The 22025-nt window shown below is 60.3% G+C and overlaps 3 protein-coding genes across 4 annotated transcripts in view; 2 read left to right on the forward strand and 1 right to left on the reverse strand.

The window, feature by feature from the left end:
* BOP1 (BOP1 ribosomal biogenesis factor) lies at window positions 1-21012 on the reverse strand (the record flags this gene model as incomplete). Its single annotated transcript, XM_081116546.1, is given in 18 exon segments — window positions 1-221; window positions 296-403; window positions 482-566; window positions 673-961; window positions 1036-1216; window positions 1297-1429; window positions 1509-1578; window positions 1647-1727; window positions 1817-1978; window positions 2068-2280; window positions 2345-2446; window positions 2523-2640; window positions 2729-2883; window positions 13028-13117; window positions 18919-19110; window positions 20667-20767; window positions 20770-20911; window positions 20914-21012. Coding segments are annotated over 18 exon segments (2475 nt in total). The 3' UTR covers window positions 1-67.
* On the forward strand, window positions 4440-6334 carry SCX (scleraxis bHLH transcription factor). The gene is made up of 2 exons (XM_081116429.1): window positions 4440-5076; window positions 5966-6334. Exons 1-2 carry the CDS (start codon window positions 4522-4524, stop codon window positions 6002-6004), a joined length of 594 nt encoding a protein of 197 aa, XP_080972555.1. The 5' UTR covers window positions 4440-4521; the 3' UTR covers window positions 6005-6334.
* The window catches only part of HSF1 (heat shock transcription factor 1), a 15336-nt gene continuing 14301 nt past the window's right edge, over window positions 20991-22025 (forward strand). The window contains exon 1 of one of the 2 annotated variants that reach the window (XM_081116547.1): window positions 20991-21280. In XM_081116547.1, the coding sequence (XP_080972673.1) occupies window positions 21164-21280 (117 nt within the window). In that variant the 5' untranslated portion in view covers window positions 20991-21163. The remainder of the gene's footprint in view (window positions 21281-22025) is intronic. The other variant, XM_081116548.1, reaches the window with a different exon arrangement.

A 22025-nucleotide genomic window follows, 5' to 3' on the forward strand; every position in this document is an offset into this window, starting at 1 on the left:
TCAGAGAGAGAAACATCTCTATTGAGGGTCCTGGGCACCTGCCTGAACCCAGAGCAGGCAAGGCACCTTAAGTGAAGAGGCGGATGGTGCCGTCAGCCCCTGAGGAGAAGACCCACGGCTGGGTGGGGTGGAAAGCCACGTCCAGCACGCCCAGGTCACAGGTCAGTGTGTGCCCCCTCAGCACCTTCACGGGCACCAGCAGTGGGTTCTGCAGCAGGTCACTGTGGGAGAGGGGAGGGGCTCAAATGGGGGCAGTCCCCTGGGGTGGGGGGGGCAGGCAGGTGTCAGCACTCACTTGTACACCATCCCGTGGCAGACGATGACACTGCCGTCGTCAGAGCCAGATGCGAAGAGCGGATACCGGGGGTGGAAGGCCACTGCCCGTAGGGCCTTCTTGTGGTGTCTGGGAAAGGGATTTGATTGAGGGCAGGCCCAGCCCATGACAACCCCCACACCCACACACGTGCGGGCGGGGCCTCACCTCAGCATTCTGTAGGGCTTGGTGGAAAGGTCCAGGTCGAACCATACCAGCTTGCTGTCGTAGCTGCCGCAGATGACGTGGTCACCTGGGGTACATGTGGTGGTGGGGACCTGGTGCCCAGTGGCGCCACCCTCAGGGTATGCCCCCCTCATGCCCCCACCTGCAGAGTACACCTAGCCCGTCACCCTCACCTGCAGGGTGTACGGCCAAGCTGGATACCCACTTGCAGTTGGGCATCAGCTTCTTGGTGAGCTCCTGGCGCAGCAGGTGGTACAGGCGGACACTGCGCTGGGAGGCCACCAGCAGAAAGGGACGGACAGGGTGGAAGGCCACACACTGCACCTGTCCGTGACTGCGGCGGAAGGGGCTCTGGCTGAGGCGGCGGCTCAGCTGATGGATCAGCACTTGGGTATGGCCCTGGGTGGCCAGCACCACAGCCATGTAGTCCCCACGCCCATGCCAGGTCACCTGGGTCACTGGCTGCAGAAGACGAGATTGGCTGAGCAGGGTCCTTCTCCACCCCTCCCATGCCCCCCACCCTCCACGCCCCACACCTTGCCATGGCAGATGCGCAGCCTTAAGCCCCTCTGGCGCTCCTCCTCTGAGGCTTCCAGCCAGCGGGCAGGCTGCAGGGTAGGCTCCTGGGGTGGGGTGAAGGCACCCAGCAGCTGGTCCGTGCTGCCCACCACCAGCCGGTCCCCGAGGGATGGGTTCAGCAGCAGTACTGCATCCTCCCTGCAGACCAGAGCCAGCACAGCCCCTCAGACACCGCAGCCCCTGCTGCCCCAGCTGCCCACCCCCAGCCTCGCACTTACACAGCCACGGCCACCAGACAGATGGTGGGGTGGGGGTTCCATGAAACACTCTTCACCACACCCCCCACAGGCACAGTTTTCATGCAGCGGGCAGTGGCCACCTCCCAGAGCCTCACCGAGCCATCATCTGAGCCTAGACACAGCAGATAGACACTCAGCACCCACTGTCCCACCCAGGCCCCCACACTGGGGCTCCCTGAATTTAGGCCCACCTGAAGCCAGCCACTGGCCCCCTGGGGAGACGCTCAGGCAGCGGACGAGATCGCTGTGACCCCTGTAGACCTGCAGACAAGGGGCAGTGAGGAGATGGACACCCAGGAGTGTGCTGCTTGCCCATCCCACCTGCTTACCAGGGCCTGGCATGTGGGGAAAGGCTGCAGGTCTCGTGGGCGAGGCAGTTTGGGGATGAGGTCTTCAGGGTCCACATTTACCTGGGGCAGGAAAGCATGTGGTCGTGGTCGGTCACCTTGTACCCTGTCCCCCCCATACCCCTGCCCAGGTATACCGCCCCCCTGAGTACCCTCATCTTGCGCTGACGTGGGCACAGGTAGAGATCCAGGCAGCGTTCAAAGCGCTCATGGATGAAGCGTCCATAGGCAGGCACAGCCCGAAGGCTCGGAAACTTGTGTGGTAGGAAGCTGAGCTTTCGTTCACTGGGCTCCTGCTGCTGCCACACCAGGCACTGTGGACACGGGGGGGGGGGGGGGGGGGGGGGGGGGTGGTGAGCTGGGGCCAAGATCCGGGGACCAGACCCATCCAAGTCAGACCCACCTCCTCCTCGCTCGGCAGGTACTCAGGGGGTGGGTTGTAGGACTCCGCATGGCCAGGCAGGGCCAGCTTGGGGGCAGGCACATGCATCTTGTGACGTCCCAGCACAGCACTGGGGTCCTCCTGGGCCCACAGGTCATAGAAGTTTGGGGTAGGGTCCCGGGGGCGGCGAGGCTGGATCCAGCCCATCTTGATAGCATGCACCATGCGAGAGACCTGCAGATAGACACAGTCAGGGCAGGACGTGTGGGGGCTGCACCCTGGAGGAGAGGGCACCCACCTTCTCCTTCTCCACCAGGGACGGGATGAAGCTGCGCTTGTCGGCAGGGCGGTTGGTCACGGGGTGGATCATGAGGTCTCCACTGAAGAAATCCACAGCAGGCTGGGGAAACAAGCACAGGCTGTGGGCCAGGTCCCTGCAGGTGCCCCAGAACCCAGGGAGATTCACTGCCACCTACCTCATACGGGTCAAAGCTCATGTCCCCAAACTGGCCCCTCTGCAGCCGCTGCACCAGGGCCACCTGCTCATCTGTCAGTCGCACATCGTGCCCCGTCATCCGGTCCTGCACTGTGCGCCTGGGAGGCTGCCCATCAGAGCCAAGCTCCCGGCCCCCATCCTGCCCCATAGCCCTGCCCCCCTCTAGGCTCTGCCCTCCAGGCTCACCAATAATCAGGGTCATCCATTTTGTCCAAAAACTGGTCCAGCTCATCTGGGGTTCGCACTGGCTTATAGATGCGCCTGCCATCCAGGTCGTAGCCCACATGCGGGAAGTCATCGTACCACTGCAGGGGCACGTTGCCCACCGTGTTCCGTACATCCTGGGGCAGCAGGCAGCATGTCAGCAAACCCACCGTGCCCACCCCCCTTCAAGCCCCTCAGTTGAGGGGGAAGAGTGAGAACCAGGGGACGGGCCTCGAGGCAGGACCAGGCACCCTGACATGTGCCTGCCCTGGAGTGTGACGTGGCATGGTGGCCAGGATGCCCCCCTTCAGTCCACAGAGGCTCTGGAGCTGCACCTCACATTTTCCACTGAAGTGATGCCAACCCCGCGCCCCCCCCCCCCCCACTGGATTCCCTGGCCAAGGCTCTGGAGCCACAGACAAGGGTGAGCTCATCGAGTGGGCTCTTTCCCCTGGCAGGACCTTAAGCAAAAATGGGCAGCCATAGGCAGGGAAGACCCTGCCAACCCCCTCCAAGGGGAGGCAGGAGCAATTGCATGCTGTCCTACTGGCACTTGAGGACCTCCCAGCTACCCCCATCCTGTCTCCCCACCCCCAACAGGCAGAGCAGCCACATTCCTGGACACACATTCCTGATCGAGGCCCCTGCCAGCCACCACCCTCCCTCCGCCCAGCACAGAGACTGCTGCCCTGGCGGCCACTTCCTGCAACAGTAACCACAGGGGGAGGGGCCCAGATGAGACTTAGCCCAGCTGGGAGCCCAAGGCCCCCCTTACAGCAGGACAGAATCCCCTGGGCACTGCCCTCTGCACCTGCCAGCCTCAAGACCTGCTGACTTTAGTACTTCCAGCAAGCACACACGTATGCCCCTGCTCAATGCTAGGAGTGCCCTTCCTCCTCCTCTGCACAGGGTGGGGAGCCTCCAGGGCCCCCAAGTCTACATGGACATTTCTGAACTGGACCCTGGTGTGGGGCAGTGGCAGGGGTAAGTGGAGGGACATGGGGTGGCTTCTCCACAGCAGGGGAGTAGGCATGAGCCAGGAAAGGGGGAAGGGTTCCAGGCAGAGGGCATAGCTTGTGCCAGACGTGGAGGGTGCAGCTGATGCCAGACAGGGGCAGGTGCAGAACAGGCTGTGGGCCACCAGGGGACCCCACGTGTAACTGTTGGGCAGAGGGGGCCTGCAGGGACTGGGGCTGAACTCCAGCTCCTCAATTGCTCCCCGCCCTACGCAGAAGGCCCAAGTGTACATGGGAGGGAGACAGGGTGTGGCTAGGAGCCCAGGGCCTAGGCAGCTGGGTTAACTTGGTCATGCCAGAGGAGAAGGCTGGGATGACCCCATGACGGATCCCTTTTGACCCTCCTGCCCCTGATGAGGGGGAGGGGAGGGGCTGCACAGCACAGCTCCAGAACCACCCAGAAGGGGGCTCCCACTCCCCCCCAGAGACAGCAAGATGCTCCTGGCCATGCCGAGGGCCCCTTCAGTGTGGCGAGGGAAGGCAGAGGGACGCAGGGCCCCAGCTCAGGCGGCCTCCAGGGGCTGGGAGGCGGGGAGGAGGGCGGGGCCGCGAGGGGGAGGGGCCGCCACCACTATAAAGGCCCGGCCCGCGGCCCCACTTCAGCCAGGGACGCACACGTGCGCGCTGTGCCGCAGCCGCCGCCGTGGGCGCCCGCACCCGCGCCTCCCCGGACCGGACCGGGCGCCCGCCCACCAGGGCCGGCGGCATGCGCGGCGCGCGGAGGAGCTGACAGCGTGCCCGCTGGCCTTGTTCTTCACCATGCTGCGCTCTGCGCCGCCCGGCCGCTACTTGTACCCCGAGGTGAGCCCGCTGTCGGAGGACGAGGACCGAGGCAGCGAAAGCTCGGGCTCCGACGAGAAGCCCTGCCGCGTGCACGCTGCGCGCTGCGGCCTCCAGGGCTCCCGGAGACGGGCCGGGGGCCGGAGGGCAGGGGGCGGCCCGGGCGCCGGGGGACGGCCGGGCCGGGAGCCCCGGCAGAGGCACACAGCAAACGCGCGAGAGCGGGACCGCACCAACAGCGTGAACACCGCCTTCACGGCTCTTCGTACGCTCATCCCCACCGAGCCGGCTGACCGCAAGCTCTCCAAGATCGAGACGCTGCGTCTGGCCTCCAGCTACATCTCGCACCTGGGCAATGTGCTGCTGGTGGGCGAGGCCTGCGGCGACGGGCAGCCTTGCCACTCCGGGCCCGCCTTCTTTCATGCAGCGCGGGCTGGCAGCCCCCCGCCGCCCCTGCCGCCCCCCGCCCGCGACGCAGAGAATGCCCAGCCTAAGCAGATCTGCACCTTCTGCCTCAGCAACCAGAGGAAGTTGGTGAGTGTGGACGCGGGTCATCCACGGACAGGGACCTGAGGAGGATGTGGCACCCCTACCTCCAAGTCATCCCAACAGCCCACACCTGCTGGGCAGAGGCAGGGCCAAGGAACAACCCCCTAGCAGCACCTGTAATCCAAGGGCGAGCGTCCCAGGGAGGGAGGACAAGGCTGGAGCTGGCAGGGCTGGGCCTTCTCCTATGAGTCCTCAGAATACAGGTTCTATGGGGACCAGGGAAGCCCACCCAGACCAGGTGGGGGCCTGAGTGGCAAGCAGGCTAGACACCAACCTGGAACAAGCTGGGGGGCCAGACAACGGTTGGTTCAAGCAACTCTAGCACCCACTGCCTCCAGGATGGGGATTCATGTAAAGTCCCTCCAGGCCAATATGCCAGACTATAGTCCCTGCCACTGGCCTAAGGTTTATTGGTCACCTGCCATCCTTCCCCTGGCCCCAGCTTGGCCCCAGGGCTGCCCACTCAGATGTGGCCGTGGGTCTGAAGGCAGGAGGCTGGCAGGAGACTTGGGAGCTGGGAGTGAGGGCCATGCTGTGGGACGCTGGACGCTGTGATTTACAGCTCCTGCTGTGCTTGGTGGCACCGGAAAAGCAGGGTGAGCATGGAGAAAATACGGCTCGGCTTTTCCCAATCCCCATTTCCTCTCCAGACAGCACGCGCGAGCTCCTGGGGCCTGAACATCTGGGAAATTTAATTTTACAATTCCGGCTGCGCAGCAGTGTGTATTCTCCTCCCCAAGTGCATGGGGAAGCGGGGTGAGCTCGAAAGGGGGTACTTCCCTTGCCTGCCACCTGAGACGGCATGGGGGAGCCCAGAGGCACGGGCTGGCACTGGGTCTCTGCCCAGGTCCTGACATTGCCCTCCCCTCTGCAGAGCAAGGACCGTGACAGAAAGACGGCGATTCGGAGTTAGAGGCTGATGCCACTGGGCGATCCACGGAAAGCCCCCATGGACCTGACTCGGGCACAGGCCTCCCATGAGGGCACCCACCAGGCCTGCTCCGCCTCTGGCTACAAGTGGGGCCGATGGACAGGCAGGCGGCAAAAGGACTCTGAGCTTGCCGCAGTACTTGCCCAGGTCCACTGGAACTTTTCACGCTGGCTTCCCACCTGGGTTTTCTTCTGGTCACTACATGCTGGCATCTTGTGTCTTTGATATGATAATATAAAGTCTGGGGATTTTGTATAATTAAAAACAAAACAGTATCTTCCAAAAGTGGAAGCACACTGTCCTCTCAAAGCGTCCAGTATCCATCCTGAGCCCATCTCCCACCCGATATGGGCTGTCTCTTTCCAGCCCTGTCCTCCCTGGGCTGGAGGCACCCCAGTCCTCAGGGAAGATCCCCACCTTCCAGGCCTCAGGGTTGTCCTTCCCAGACCCAAGGCAGAGTGAGGCACCTCCTGCCAGGGAACTGTGGCCTGGGGGACAAAAGGGAGAGGAGGGCAGGGCTGATGGGATGCAGCCAGCCCTGGGGCTCCCACTCTCAGGACCTGCATGGTGCCCAGGGCTCCATGCCGGACCTCAGGGCCTTGGCACTTCAGCCTATGACCATGGAGCCCCAATAAATGGATGTGTAGGGAAGCTGAGCGAAGGGCATTGCCTGGAAGAGTGGCTTCCAGGCCTGGGCGGCCTGAAGGCATGGGCCAGGAGGCAGCTGCCTGCATGCACCTCACCCCTGCCCAGCCCTGCACTTGGCCCCTTGCAGCACTGTCCACACTGGGAGGACTTCTAGCCATCTACCAGCACGTCCACCCAACTCCTCCAAAAGTCCTATCTGCCAATGAGGAGGGCAATTCAGGCCCCTTCCCTGAGTTGTGCACAGCTGGCTCACCATTAAAATCCTGCAGGTGACAATTATAGTTCAGCAGCTGTGAGCTCCAGGGGCACAGCAGAGAAGAAAGGCCCTATGTCGGCCACCTCCCCCACCAACCCAGGCAGGCAACCAGCCCGACTTCTGGCCAGTGTGGGGAATGGCCAAAAGAGCCAGGTGCCAGCCCCAGGAACTCTCAACCCTCAGTGCAGGCTCAGGGCCCCCATTGAAATGCCCCCTTTGGCCACAGGGGAGCAGCCAGGTGTTGAGGCCCAGGTGGGCACCCCAGGAGGGCAGGGCCAGAGCTGCCCCTCCTCTGCATGGATGGGCACCAGGGAACTGTGAATCAGGAAGTGGTGGTGTAATTTTGGAGGAAATTCTCAAAGCCAGAGCCATTAAGGCCTAGAGAGGGGCTGTGTCCAATATGATAGAAATAGAACAGGATAAAAAGTCATAGTGGCAAGGTCCCATTCAGAGAAACCCAACCCCAAATTTCCTCTCCTTAATCCTGAAGGAGCCTACAGCTGGCCCACGGAGGGGAGGAGAGGGTGAGCTCCGTCAGAAGCCCCCCCACCTCCACCCGTCTGCTTGGGAGCCAGGACCACCAGGGACTGAAAAAGACATCCCTTCCCCTATCAGGACCCCAGGACATTTCAAGAACATGCCCTGGGGCAGAAGTTTTGGCAGGCAGCTACCCTGGGGTATCTGAGGCACCTCCTTGCTGCACTGGGCACCATGCAGGCTGTAGAGAGGCTCCACGGCCCACTGGCCTCACATTTCCAAACCTGGGCCTGAGCTGGGGGTGCAAACCTCCTTCATGAACCACCTCCAAGATGATGGGTAACCAGTGGGCACTCACCTCACAGTCTCAAAGTGGCCACAGGGGAAAGGGAAGCACACAAAGTAAAGCCAGAGAAAAGAAATACAAAGGGAGGGATACCTGGAGCAGGAGGATAGACAGGGAGGCTGGAGAGGAGCAGGCGTCAGGGACAGGGACACTAGCCTGGGGCAGGGTGCAGGGGGAGGATGTGTGGAGGTGGAAAGTCAGTGGGAAGACAGGCTTCTGGGATGGTCCCCAGGGCCCAGCTGGTCCAGTGGTGCATGCGGGCCAAGCCCTCTACTGCCGCGCCTGTGACTCTAACAGCGACTCCCAACAGCGGCTGCAGCTTGGCCGGCCTCAGGCCTGGGCAGTGGGCCCGGCTGCTCCCTGAGCTGCACCAGTAGCAGCGGCGGTGGCGGCAGCGAGGGCCTGGACCGCCAGCCAGCAGGGGAGGGGAGGGGGTGGGGAGGAGCACTCCGTCACCCTCCACTGCTCCAGAAATTCAAACCAGACTGGGGGTGGCTGGGGCGGCCCCACGCAAGTCCACTCGGCAGCCGCTGGGCTGCTGGGCTGGGGTGGCAGGTGCTCCCCGCCCACCACAGCCCTGCTTCCTTCCCTCTACCACGCCTGGCCCAGGGACAAAGACCCAGGGCTTTCAGTGTGTGTGCCCCACAGGCATCTGGAAAGGAGGGGCCAGCCCACACTGGGGCCAGCAGCCGCCTCTGTAGGCCAAGCTGGGCTGGAAACACTCCGATCGGCCTCGGCTGTCAGCTCCCTGTCCCTGGCCTGGGGAACGAGCTGCTGGCGGCACCACATGATTCATCACCAGGCTGCCTGGGCCCACAGGCCAGCCGGCCCCCACCCTGCTCAGCACCTGCGGCTGCCAGGAAGCACATGTGACCTCGAAGGGTGAGCACCGCCAACCCCTCCAGGTCAGGCACTGTGCTGGGAGCCCAGGCTGAGAGCACAGACAGTCTGGGCCCAGCTCTCCAGGGGCTGCTCTGCCCCAGGACCAGTATGTGGGACACACTGGTGGGGTCCCCACCCCAACTTCACCGGACAGGGCAGCCACTGGCTGTGCGGCTACGACGGTTCTGCTCTATGAGCCCGCCCCTCCCCCTCCCCAAAGTGGCTGCAGCTGTCAGGACCGCAGATTGGAACTGCAGGTACAGCCTGGCCCGCTGCCACCTCCCTCCCTGTCTGTCTGCGAGGGAGGAAGCCGGCCCACCTCTGGAATCCTTCACTCGCTCCTCGTTCCCTCTCCACCTGTCCCCCGGGAGCCCGGGGTCAGCCGCCCTCGCTCCGGCTCGCTCTTTTCCCTTGCCCCTCTCCGATTACAATGCCGGCAGTGTTCGCTCAGCTCCCCTACACGAAGCTCCCGCCTGTCTTGGAGCAAGCCTCAGCCTTCCTGCATCTCTGTCCTTCCCAGCTCCTCCGAGGTGTCTAATCTCTGTCAGTGCCCCAGCTCACCTGCTGCAGCTGAACCCACAGAAGGTTCTAGCAGATGAGTCCTGGTTGTTAGACCAAAGAGGAGAAAGCCAGGTCCTGCTCCAAAGGCCAAAGCCAGCTGAGGGGACCCCAGCAGTGGGAGGGCCAGAAGGAGACCGAGCCCACTGGATGTAATCAGCCAGGTCCAGTGCGTCAGGCAGGGAATTCAGAGTGCTCTTCCCTGACCTCCTCCATCAGACTGCCCCATTATTTTTGGACTCAGGTAGCAGGGCAACTCTTTGAGACCAGCCCAGACACCCCAAATTCCATCTGTCCATCCCTCACAAAAGCCATGCTGGCTGGTCCTGCACCTGAACTGTCAGACACTTGTAGGCACAGGGCCCATCCAAGCTCACTGCACAGCCCCTACCAGCACCTGCCTGGCTGTTAGGGAAGCAAGTCTGCCCCCATGGGGTCCACAGGATGGGGAGAAGGCACAGAGACCACCTCTATTCCCAGGTCCTCAGACACCCGAGACCCAAACCACTTGTCCCTCTTGTGGGGCTGACCAGGGTGCAGTGCATGTTCCCAGGTGGGTGCAGGCTTGGGGCCCCTTACTGCGTGGCAAAGGCCTGTTCTAAGCCACACTATTCAGAGACAGAGGTCAAATTGGGCCTGGTCCTGGGAACTGTACACCAGCCCTCACCTCCTTCCCTCACCCTCAGCCACCCAGAGCTGCTCCAGCATCCCTGCCCAACCTTCCCCACAGAGCTTGCCTCCCAGCACCAGACCTCCAGCCCAAGGGCAAACACTCCTCTCACAGGAGGCCCCTTCCCAGCACCCTCCCGCCATGGAAAGTGGCTCCCAGCAGGGATGTGGCAGGCTGGGGCTCTGAAGCCCACCTTCACCTGCCAGCTGCTGCCAGCCCCCCCAGGCCCCAAGACCCTGCTGGATCCCAGGATGCTCACTGTATACCTCCTAAGGGGCAAGGACATCCACCCCTGCTCCCTTCTCACTCACCCCTATCCTACCCTGCCCCCCACCCCAGGGAATCTTCTCTTCAACCAGAGTGGCAACTGGGAAGCACCAGCCAACACAGAGCAGGGGCCCCACCCAAGCACCCTGGCCTCGCTCAAAGCTGAGGCCAGGCAAAGGTACCAGGGGGCACCCTATGGTCACAACCATTACGCCCACGTAGCCCTCCCTCCACCTACAAGGCTGTGGGTCAGCAGTGCAGGCCAGTAGCCCTCCCAGGAGAGGCAGAGACCAGACCCAGGTCCTGGCCAGTGGCCCCATTCGGAGGCTGGCTGTAGGGGTGGAAGGCCGCCAGGGAGGCCGGGGCGTGGGGCGGTCGGTCTGCGAGGCTGAGACACTAGCAGGCTCAGCGCCCGCCGGGCGTCCCACAAACAGCTCAGAAACCTGAGCCGACAGGCTCTGGCTGCCAGCAACGACGCAAGCGCTCTGAGTGCACGCAGCCAGGCGGGGTGGGCGCCCTGGGAGGAGCAGGAGGCCGCCAGCACTGGAGGCAGCTGCCGGTTCAGTAGCTCAGAGAAGCCATTAACGGCGTTTGGCGAGAGAGCAGAGGGGATCGTGGGTTCTGGATGCAGACAGGCCCAGCTGTCCCTGAGGGATCCGGGTTACCTCGAAGCCAAGGGGGGCCAAAGAGCCGGTCAGTGCTACAGCCTACAAGAGGGTGTGGGCCCAGGGTCCTCCCATACTCTTTGGCCAGAGTTCACAGCGGCCCTGAACCCCTCGCCTTAGACACACAACCACAGGCCTGCGGGGAGGCTCCTCCTCCACCCATTGTGGTCCTCAGTTTCTCCAGCTGCTTGAAACAAAAAAGATGGGCAGCTGCGGTAAAGGCCGCCAGCCCCCTCCCCAGCCCTCTCCCCCGCCTCCTAGGTCTTGGCGGCTGGATGAGATCACGTCTGTGGGGGGGGGGTGCCCTGGAGAGGGGTGAGGTGGACATGTGGGGGCAGGGCGGAGGAAGCTCACAGGCTCCTCCCACAAGGCCAGGACCCTGCCAAGAGCAGCAGCACATCAGGGGCTTTGCCCAGAGCAGGCTGGGACGTGAGCCTGGGGAAAAGGATAGGGGGTGCGAGCACTAGGCAGGGCTCAGGCCTCCCAGGAAGGTGGAGGGCACCACACCAGAAGTGTCCGGGTGGAGGGTCCTCAAAGCTAGGCCCAGCAGGGGCCACAGCCAGAGGGCCCAGAAGCCCAGGCGTCCCTCAGCCCCCCAGCCCAGGGCTCAGATCTAGACCCAGGGAGTGGGTAGGGCAGGCCCAAGGGACAGGCATGGAGGTCCTCTCTCCCAGGAGCACACACCCATCAGGACCCCTGCTCACTGCTGAGTGGGACCCTGGCACTACTGCCTATCTCCAAAGACACTGCTGGGAGCAGAAACTGCCCTGACTCGAGTGGTGTTCACAGATCCTAGCCTCGCAGGCACCAACCAACCAGGCACAGCCACAGGGAGTGCCAGGCTCTGCACCCCAACCCTCGCAGTCACCATACCACATGTGCTCCAGCCTCCTTGGCCTCTTCCACAAAGCCCACTGAACTTTGCTCAGATGCTAGAGACACAGCCACAACCTCAGGGTGGGAGACATGGGCCCAGCAAGCACCCAAGGGGCACACATTTCTGGATGGGGGCATCTGCCAGGGCTCCTGAAAGCTGGGCTCTGCCGCCCCCTCCAGTCACCACTGGAAGCAGAGGGGCGGGCAGCACAGCGGCTCCCTTCTGTCACTCAGCCGACATATGGGATACTCATCTCGAGGAAGCGCCCACAGCCCCCGCAGTGACTCCGGGACAGGAGCACCCCCTCCCCCAGGTGGAAGGCCCCTCCCCCAGCCTGCACTCCATTTACAATCATCATCGATTTCTCAAAATACCAAATATAAAAAAGTAGCCGACAGGATGTGGCTGCCGACAGCCAGAGCCCTTGGGAGGGGGAGACAGGCAGGGAGCCGTACTGCACAGCCCCCCTTCACCGAGTGCGCCCGCTGCTCCGGCCAGGAAACCAATTTATTTTGTTTTGTCTCTGTTCTCTGAACGCACAGAGACCGGATCGGGCGAACAGCCAAGGCTCCTGCAGCCGCTGCCAGCAGAGCCTAGGATGGGGGTGGAAGCAAGTGGGGGGGCCGCCCTCCCCAGGCCCGGCTGCCCTGACAGAAGGCAGGAAGCACTCCTGAGGCCAAGGACGCGGTCCCTCAGCCTCTAGGCCACACCTGACTCAGAGACACCAGGGAGGGGACAGGTGGCCAAGTACCACAGCCACCTTGGGGCTCAGAGCTCTTCAGCTCTCAGCCCTCCCGAATCAGCAGGCAACTGAGATATAGCCTCCACCCACCCACCCATCAGGACCTCTGGACCCCAGACTGAGCACCCCTGGGCCAACATCACACTGTCCCTGCTTTCCCCTTCAAACCACGAACATGAGGGAGACAACCAGATTCAGGGGCCTCGATTGGCCTATGCCTCGAAGAAACTGGACAGGTAAGGGGCAGAGCACCCGGGCTGTTGGGTCTTCTGCAGGAAGCTGACAGTGCTGCTGTCTCCCGTGCCCAGCAGGGATGGCATCCAGGTCTGTCACAAGGCTGGCTGGTGTGGGGAAAGCCCACCCAGAGTGTGAGCACAGCCTCCACAGAGTACTTGGGGATCCCAGGATGCCAGCCCCCCATAGGGCCAAGACGTGGGCATGGGCTACTGCACCACAACCCTAAGCCTTCCCTGGCGATAACAGACACACTCCTGCAGTCATGATTCTCAGACCCCAAAATCACTCTTCCAGACCAGGAGTGGAGCCCAGGGCCAGGACACCCATTCAGGCCCCACCAAGGGCTTTCTCCCCTCTGCCCCAGGCAGAGCCCACCCTACCTCCTCGTCAGAACTGTCTTCTGCGTACTCATCGCTGCCCCGTGCTCTCGCCGCCTCCATCCCTGGGGGGGAGGACGGGGTCCTGACAGCCTGTGGAGGACAGAGAAAGTGCTTAAGTCAAGACACCAGAGCCCTCTGACTGGGTAGATCCCAGGCCTCTCCTGGTTGGGGGGGCAAGAAGGACAAACTGTCCCTCCTCCTGACTAAGGCCAAGGTTCCCACCGCTCCAATCTCTGAGAAGTTCCAAATTGGCCCCAGGCCTCAGGACAACACTAGGGATACCCAGGTCTAAGTGGGTCTCTCAGGGAGAGGGGTGGGCCCAGCCCCAGCCCCAGCCCAGGTCCTCTGTCAAGGGCCAAACCCATCACGATATCCAAGCTCCAGAAGAGGACCACCCCAGGGAGGGGACGACACCTGGTGACAGACTGGAAAAGGGGCAGTGAGCAACAAGCCACAAGCCGTCCTATGCCCCTTAACGAGAAAAGTGGCTGCAGGGATCCTGGCCCAACAACCCCACAACCAGCCCCGCCTGGCCCACTGCCAGCCTGGGGGACAAAGTGAGAGCTGGGGAGTCCCACCTGAGGAAAGTGTGTGGCATTCACTGCCAGCCACCTTCACAGCTGGTCCACTACTAGGGCAAGACCCTCGCCCCGAGGCCTAGCTGAAAGTCACATCTAGCCCAGCAAGCCAAGAGGAACCCGGATGCTCAGAATGCTGGGGACTCGGCCCCCAGGAACCTCACCCCACCCACCACATCCCTGGCCCCAGGCTGACCCCATCCACCAGGTCAGTGAGTGGGTGTCGCTGAGCATTCACACCTCAACCTGGAAAACAGATTCCAGTCACAGGGTGGGGGGATCGGGTGCACCGGAACCAGGGTGATGGGGAAAACAGCCCACTACTCACCCTTGGGGGCAGTAAAGTGCTCAGGAGCAGAAACCCCTAAGCACAGTACCGCCAACCAGCCCAGAGCCCACTCCCCTGCCCCCGCCCCCACCCGGGCAGGAGCCAAAGGCCTGCGAGGCAGCTCTTCCTCTTGCCTGTTTTTCCCCTCAGTGTGAGGAAGGTGGAAGACTAAGTTTTTTTCCAGGCCAGGAACAAGGCAGGATTTGGTTTGCATGTCTCCCCTGCCCCTGCTCCCAGTACTGCGGGTCAGCAAGGCCTGGAGCCTGGGTGCGGAAAACAGAGGGCAAGCACCAAGCTCCTGCCTCTGCCCAGGGCCCAAAGCTCTCTGCCGTCCTTGCCCACAAAGCCACCAGCAGGCACACATGCTCCAGGTCCTGGGCCAGCCTGTCTGTGAATCTCAACAAGCACCCTATGAGCCATTGCTCATGGCTGCCCACAGTGCCATCCTGCCCGATGCTCCTCCAGGTGCCAAACCCCCGTGTCCCACACCATCTGTACCACAGGTGTGGTCAGGGGATGTTGGCAGGAGACAACAGACACTTCCCCTGTACTACATGCAGCACAGTGAATCCCACAACACTCAGTTGCACAGCCCTCCTGGGGCATCACATCCTCCTCCAAACCTGACGCTGCAGGGCAGCCGGCAGCCGCCAGGGGGCAGTGCATTTAAAAAACATTTATAGTTAAGAAACAAGACCACTAAGGAATAAAACAGAAAAGGGTGCCAGCTCAGAAATGAAGGTCCCTGCTCACCACCGCATCCCGGCTGCCAGCATCCAAAACCCTGGTTCCTCAGGCACACACACAGAGTGGTGGGGGTGCCAAATCTACATGGCCCAAGATGGGTTCAAGCACTACCTGGCACTGCCCCCCTGAACCTGCCCATGTGGGCTGCTCAGGGGCCACAGGCAGGCCCCAAGGGAAGCGGGGTTCTGTAGGCAATTGCCCCAACCCAGGGACTGAGGAGGGGCTGTGGGTGGAGCAGCCCAATATGGTGGAGTCCCCACGCACCACTCCCAGGGTCTACAGTGAGCTCTGTACAGACAGCACAGGCAGGACTCCTTAAATTATCTGGACAATACTACACATTGGGCTAAAATATTACTAGGTCTCTTGATTGTGGCATGGAAACTAATGAAAATGGGAACTTTTTCACAAAAGATTAAGAAAACAAAATAGAAAAAGACCCCATATAAACAGAAAGAACCAAACCCAACACAACAAGTAGAAGTGGATCTAAACGAGCAGAAAAGGGAAGAAATGGCTTTAGGCACAAGTCCACTCAACATGTGGAACCAAGAGCAGGCACAAGGGCACCATGGCATCTCTGCTGTGAGATAGGAAAGGCCTGCTGAACACCACAGTGCTGTTGGGGGGTCTGGGGGGAAGCCCTGGGGGGGTGGAGTGGGGGGGGGGGCTAAAACCAGCAGTTAAGCCCCAGGGCAGAAACAGGACAGGTGTGGGTGGTCAGTGGAGAGCCAAGGAGAGCACGGAGGCGGACATGGGAGACATGGAGGTGAGTGTGGCCACCTTCAGTGACCCAGGTACAGCCAGCTGGCACAGGGCTCCCAGCAGCAGGCTCAAAGACACTGACATGCTGTTAAGAGTGTGAAGGGCAGGGCTGGAGAGTGTGGCCAGGACACTGCGTGACTGGCCTGGTAGACAGGGACTCAGGTAAACAGGGTGGCAAAGGACCGGGACAGGGCTGTTAGCCCTGAGGGGCTGAGACAGGACGGGTGCTGGGGCAGAGCGGACGCGGCGAGGAGGTCACTGCAGCAGAGCAGCGAGTCCCCACCCAACTACACTCAGCACAGCAACAGATCTGGGTCCACTGTGGGGGGAGGAGAGGTGGGGGAGTGGCCAGCACCCGACGCTGCCCTGCGAGGCTGTCTGTGCTCACTCACCCATGTGTAGCCCAAGTATACCTCGCTCTTCCTCAGTGAGCTCCTCCAGCTGACGGCCAAGTGAGAGCTCAGAAATCTACTGTCAGGATGACCTGTGTCTCCCCAACCCCACACTCGGGGAGGACATGGGCTAACAGGTAAACACATAGCTGTTTCCACACAGGAAGAGAAAACGAACCTGAGGCCGGGCAGTAAACTGAGTTTTAGGGAAAAAGGGGAGTGAAAAGGGAATTCTAGGAAAAGGGATTCGAAAGAACAGTCAGAGACAACCACACCTTCCCCTCAGCAGTGAGCTAGAGCCCAAAGTATGCAGGGGGCTGAGGATGCCTGACAGCATGGCAGAGTGGTCGCTGGGGGGGGCTGCCCCATCCTTGGTAGGAAAGTTATAAGGGACACTCTGGCTGGTGAAATGTGGAGGAAACAGCGACAGTGCTAAGTGGCAGCCGGGAACACACAGCAGAGGAGTCAGCAGAAAGCTGCTGGCATGGTGGGTGTGGGCAGCCTGGTGTGAGCCAGGCCCTGGGAGGGAGGCAGCAGGAGAAAAGGCGGGGGTGGGGCTGTTTGCTCTCAACAGAAGTCATCTCCCTCTCCAGTTAGCTCACCTAAGGACCATACAGTGGCTGTGGCCATGGTCAGGTGTCAAAGAACCTTAGAGACTTTCCATTAAAGTGCCTGGACATTTAGCCAAAGCAGCAGAAGTGGATGTCCCTGCTGGCATGGGTTTCTGGAGCTTATCATAATGGGAAGGGGGTTCTGTGTTGAGGACCCACCCCCAGAGGCAAAAACTTCTGGGAAAAAACCTCCATGGTGTGGCAGGTGACAATCCACCAGCTCTGGCAGGTAAAGGTGGGCCAGCAAACCCCTAAGAGGGCCCTGACCTCCCCAACAAGGTAAGAAGGTCCGAGCAGACAAGCAACCCTCAATCAGCTCCAGGATGAGAGGAACAGGCCAACTAGAGGCCATGGAAGCAGCTTATGACAGGCTTTCATAGGTCCACGTGGATGCCTCATGTGAGCACATGGGAGGACAAAACATGCAGGAAGCAGTGACTGGCCTGCTGGCTCAGTTCCCAGCCACAAAGCTACATGATGGAGACTGGACTCAGACACCCAAAGAGAAGCATGAACGGTAGACATGGAGGGGAATAACCAGCTCATCCAAGTGGCGGGTACAGACAGCTTTTGAGAAACAGGTGAGAAAAAAAAGAGTGATGGGGGGTTTGCCACTGAGGAGCTCAGAACACCCCAACCTCTTCAATTTGCTCTCTTGCCCTGAAAAAACTGAAAGTCATGAAGACATTTCTTTAGAATAGAAAATCCTCCAACAGGAGCTGATTGTACCCTTCAGCTAAAGCACAAAAAAGCCAGAGACGTGACTTATAGGGCTCCTGTGCAGAATAGCCCACAGGAGACAGAGATGGCCCTCAGAGCCTGGGAGTGAAACAGAAGGACATCTCACTGGCAGGAGCCAAGGCAGGTGAAGTCCTGACACTGCCCCTGCATAGCCTGGGGGGGCCACAGTCCTGGGTGTGCATGGGGGACAGCTTGGGCTGCTGCAGAGCCACAGGCACCCTCACCCTGAGGACTGCCCTCATCCAGGTGGCCCCATCCAGCTTCCTGAGACTGAAGGCTCAGATGTCATCTTGCCCTCTGGAGAAGGTGGGGCAGGTACCCTCTCCTGGGCTGGAGCCTCAGTTCCACTAACCCCAGATGGCAGCACTGCAGAGAGCAGCCAGTGACATGGGTGCAGAAACCTGAGCAAGAAGCCAGGTGCACGAGTCCATGTCCGGTGGCTCGGAGAGAACAGAGTGGGCACACCCGGAGCCAGCACCCCTTCCACTGGACAGCCTCTGGGGACACCTGCACACATTACCTACTTTAGAAAAGTTTAAATTAAAAATTCTTTTCATTAAAAAAACTTGAATTTTAGAAATTATTATAAATATCTTGTTTATAAGAAAGGATAAAAATTTAGCCCTAGCCCATTTGGTTCAGTGGCTAGAGCACTGGCCTGCGGACTGAGGGGCCCAGGCTCTACTCCGACCAAGGGCTCGGTTGTAGGCTCCATCCCTGGTCCCAGTCGGGGCCCATGAGGGAGGCAACCTGTCGATGTGCCTCTCACATGGATGTCTCCCTCCACTCTCTGAAAAGCATGGGAAACATGCCTGAGTGAGGACAGGAGAGGATGAAAACTTAAACACTAATGTGCAGGCCTTAATTTCTAAGGTGGGAATATGCTTGAACTATTGTGGCTTCCACTGGAAAAAGGGCAATTAGTGGGAACTTCCCCTTTGTTGAACACTGCCGATGGAAGATCTATTCACTTTTTTGTCAAGGAGGCTATCTTTTGTAATTTTAAGAAGTTAAAAAGAAGAGGAGGAACAGTTTCCCACAGTCCTACACACCAGGGTCAACAGAATGATGGTACCATCTCCTCTGTGAGCCCAGCACTGCAGTTAAAGCCTGAACAGTGGAGGTTTAAGTCTGGTTTTAGATTTTCTTCCTAAGGAAACAAATCAAACCAGCAAGGCTTTCTGGTTTCCATTATGGGAGCAGACTTCTTTGTACAAGCCAAGGTCTTCACTTCTAGAACACAGGGCCAGTATAAATAGTTATAAACTTGTTTCTAGAACATTCCAACTAACAAATGTTATATTTCAGTTGAATTAAGCTTTTCTTTCCCTTTTCTAACTTCAGACAAGAGCAGGGTGCAGCCTTCCCCATCATCACAGAACAGGTGGCCCCTGGGGTCAAGTGGGGTAGACTGGCTCTCTCCTGTGTCCCTTGGCTTTGAATCCTCACCTCGGGATTTCCCCTATGAAACCCAGCCTATGACTGAGTTGAGCAAAATGGGCTGAGTGCCCTGGAGAGCACCCCAGCTTCAAACAAGTGTTCCACCGAGTCCCAGATGTGTTCCAGGTGCATAAAGGAGGGACAAGGGCCTGGGGGTTCCTAAGGAAACTTGGAGAAAGCAGTGCAGGGACAGCCCCACCCCAGAGAACCCAAGGCCTGGCGGGTGCTTTCTTTCCTGGCTAATTTTATTGAGACAGGGGAGCCCAATGAGGAATCCTGGGTCACCCACCTGCTGCCCGGTGATCTTCTCTGTACTGACGTGGCCCTCACCACTGCTGGCCCCATCACGTCCCTCAGTGGAGTCTTCACTGCTGTCACTGCCAGAATCTTCCAGGCCTGAGAATATACTCTCCTTGCTGTCAGAGAGGCCAGAATCGCTGTCATCCCTAAGGCTGGGAGCAGGGGCCCAAAGCAGAGAGGGCTGCAAGAAGCACAGTGTTAATGAATGATGGCAGACCCCACAGCCTGCCCACTAGGCTGCATGCTGACCTGCAGCTCTCTGTGGCCGGCCTCCAAGGCCACAAGTCACAGCCCTCAGGTCACAAGCCTCCACTTCCACTACAACCAGCCACCTACCCAGGTCTTCCTTACTGTCCACCTCCTCCAACACCATGACTACCTGCCCTTGGAAGGGACAGTTAAGTCCCAGGATCTGACATGGAAAAGACTTTGAAAAACAATGTCCCCTTCTTAGAGCTCAGTTCCCATCCACTCTCTACCTGCCACACCCACCCTGGCATCTGAGGCCCCAGAGCTTTGAGGGCACTAGGGTAAGGACTGGGGCCAGCAAAGGACCAGAACTCCTAAGGGGCTTTTCTCACTTGAATAGCCTCTGTACCCAACCAGGTTGGGACAGGCAGTGGGTGCAAAGTTTGGTTGAAGAATGACAAAAATGAAGCTTGACTTAAAAACAAGATTACCCGTTCAACCCATGGAGCAAGACCCGTCCTTTCTGAGCAGACCCCATCTCATCCTTAACTCTACAGACACAATACACAGTGAGCAGCCTTGTCACTGCCTTTAAAGTGGAACAAGGGCCCTGGCCTGTGTGGCTCAGTTGGTTTAAGCTTCATCCGGTGCACTGAAAAGTGGTGGGGGGTTCGATTCCCAGTCAGGGCACATGCCTGGGTTGTGGGTTTGGTCCTGGGTCAGGGCACATACAAGAGGCAGCCAATCGATGTGTCTCACTGTTTCTCTCTTGCTCCCTCCCTTCTTCTCTAAAAAATCAATTTAAAAATTTTTTAAAGAAAACAGATTCCTCTTTTTAAAAAAATGGAACAAGAACTTGCAGACATTTAAGAAGCATCTAAGTGCAGAATCCTAGATTTCACTGTTTCTCAACATTTACAAGTCTCTCACCTAACTGAACAGTCTGCATTTATTCCACAGCACTCAACTCTGTTTTCATAGAAGCAATTCTGATATATACTCTCTCAAGGGTCAGATGGACAGCGTTAGTGCCCACAAGTCCAGTTAAAACGATGTGTCCATTGCGGCAGGCATTGGATTCTATTCACGCTTCCTTATTCTCACAGCCTCTTTTATTTTTACAACAGATCTAACACATGTGACGTATAAGTATATAAGTACTTACCGCAGGTGTGAGCTAAAGTCTTTTGAATGGTAGGAGGCATAATGCAAAGGGTTTGAGAGGCTGCTGCACAGGGGGCTGCGTCCCGTTCCCACTTCTCTGCTGCTCTGACATTCTGCCCCCCCACAGACCCGTCCCCTCGCCTCCCACTCCAGGCCCGTTCGCGCGAGACGTGCTCTCTGCCTAGGACGCCCCCCAGGGCCGCCTTCAGCAGAGGACAGGAAACCGACTCCTGTTCACTTTCCTAGGCTCGCCACACGCTGGGCCAGCTCGCGTGGGCCCGCGGCCGCACACGTAGCTCAGCCCCGCGCCCCAGCCACCACGTGGGACCGGCGCCGCGGACCCAGCCCCGCTGACCGCTCCCGTCCCGCGCAGCCCGCTGTCACCTCCTCCGGCTCCGGCAGCCGCTTCCCGGGCCGCGCTCCCGCCGCCACCGCGCACCCCGAGCTCCGCGCGCTCGCCATTCTCCCCAGCGGGTCCCGACCGCACCGCCACTTCCGGCAGCGACCCGGTCGCGTGGGCCTGGGGGCGGGGTCCGCGGGGTCAGAGGGCGCGGCCGCCCGCCCCGCGCGGTCTGATTGGTGAGGCTCAGCGAAGCCTGGATGCGCAGGCGCGCGGCGTCCCGAGCCGGCCGGGGCCCGAGACCAGGGCGGGGCCGGCGTGCACGCGCCGTGTGGACGCAGAAAGGCGGCGCCGGCGTGAGGGCGCCCGTCGCAAGATGGCGACGGCCATGCTAGGCCCCGCGGCCGTGTGTGCGCAGCGGGCGGCGGTGGCGCGGCCCGGCCTGCAGACCCGGCGGCGGCGCTAGCCCGGCCCCGGCCTCTCCGCGACTGCTGCTTCCGCCTCGCCTCGCCCCGCCCCGCCCCGCCCCGCCCCGCCCGGTATGGATCTGCCCATGGGCCCCGGCGCTGCGGGGCCCAGCAACGTCCCGGCCTTCCTGACCAAGCTGTGGACGCTCGTGAGCGACCCGGACACCGACGCGCTTATCTGCTGGAGCCCGGTGAGGGCAGACCCCTGCCTCGGCCGTCCGGTGTGGGGGCGGAGGGCCCAGAGGGAGGAAAAGCGGCCGAGGCCCTCTCCCCGCCCGCTCCTGTCCGCGCTAAGTTTGCCTGGGGGGCAGGGGTGCTTCCCTTTCCTGGGCTTTTGCTACCTGTTGGGCAGCTGCGGAGGTGGGTCTGTCCTTTGAACGGCACCCAGGTTCGCTAGTGAAAGTTGTGTCCAGTGGCCTTCTCTGTTTTCCCAAATGAGTTACCAGTTGTGTGGTCGGCCGCTATTCGGGAAACATCAGGACTTAGCTCATGAGTCCGAGGGCGTTGCTCTAGTGCAAAAAGAAAAAGGAGCGAAAACAGAAAGTAAGACGTCGTGAAGTTAGGGTTGATCTCGAACTTGTGCCCAGATACCACAGCTGGGGTTCCAAGAGCAGCTTTACTTTTCGTTCCTCACTGGGCGTCTTTATTTACGTCCCTGTGCCCAGTTGCCTGGCAGCAGTCCTGTTTACATGGTCTGACCCTGCAAGACCGAACAGCTCCGGTCTGCAGAGGTAAATCAGAGACTGTCTGCAATTGTAGCTGAAAACCTGCTGTTCACATACTAGCTGTAACGTCGTGTCCCGGGAAGCTAGAGCCAAATCCCAGGGCAAATATGTGGCCTCTAAAAAGGCTCCCTGGTCGCGCCCTACCTCCTGAGAGCCGAAATGTGTGTGCCAGCAGGCAGGGCAGAGGTTCTCAGACTCTTTGAAGTGCTTC

Source organism: Miniopterus schreibersii, assembly GCF_964146895.1.
Source record: "Miniopterus schreibersii genome assembly, chromosome: 17".
NCBI lineage: Eukaryota > Metazoa > Chordata > Mammalia > Chiroptera > Miniopteridae > Miniopterus > Miniopterus schreibersii.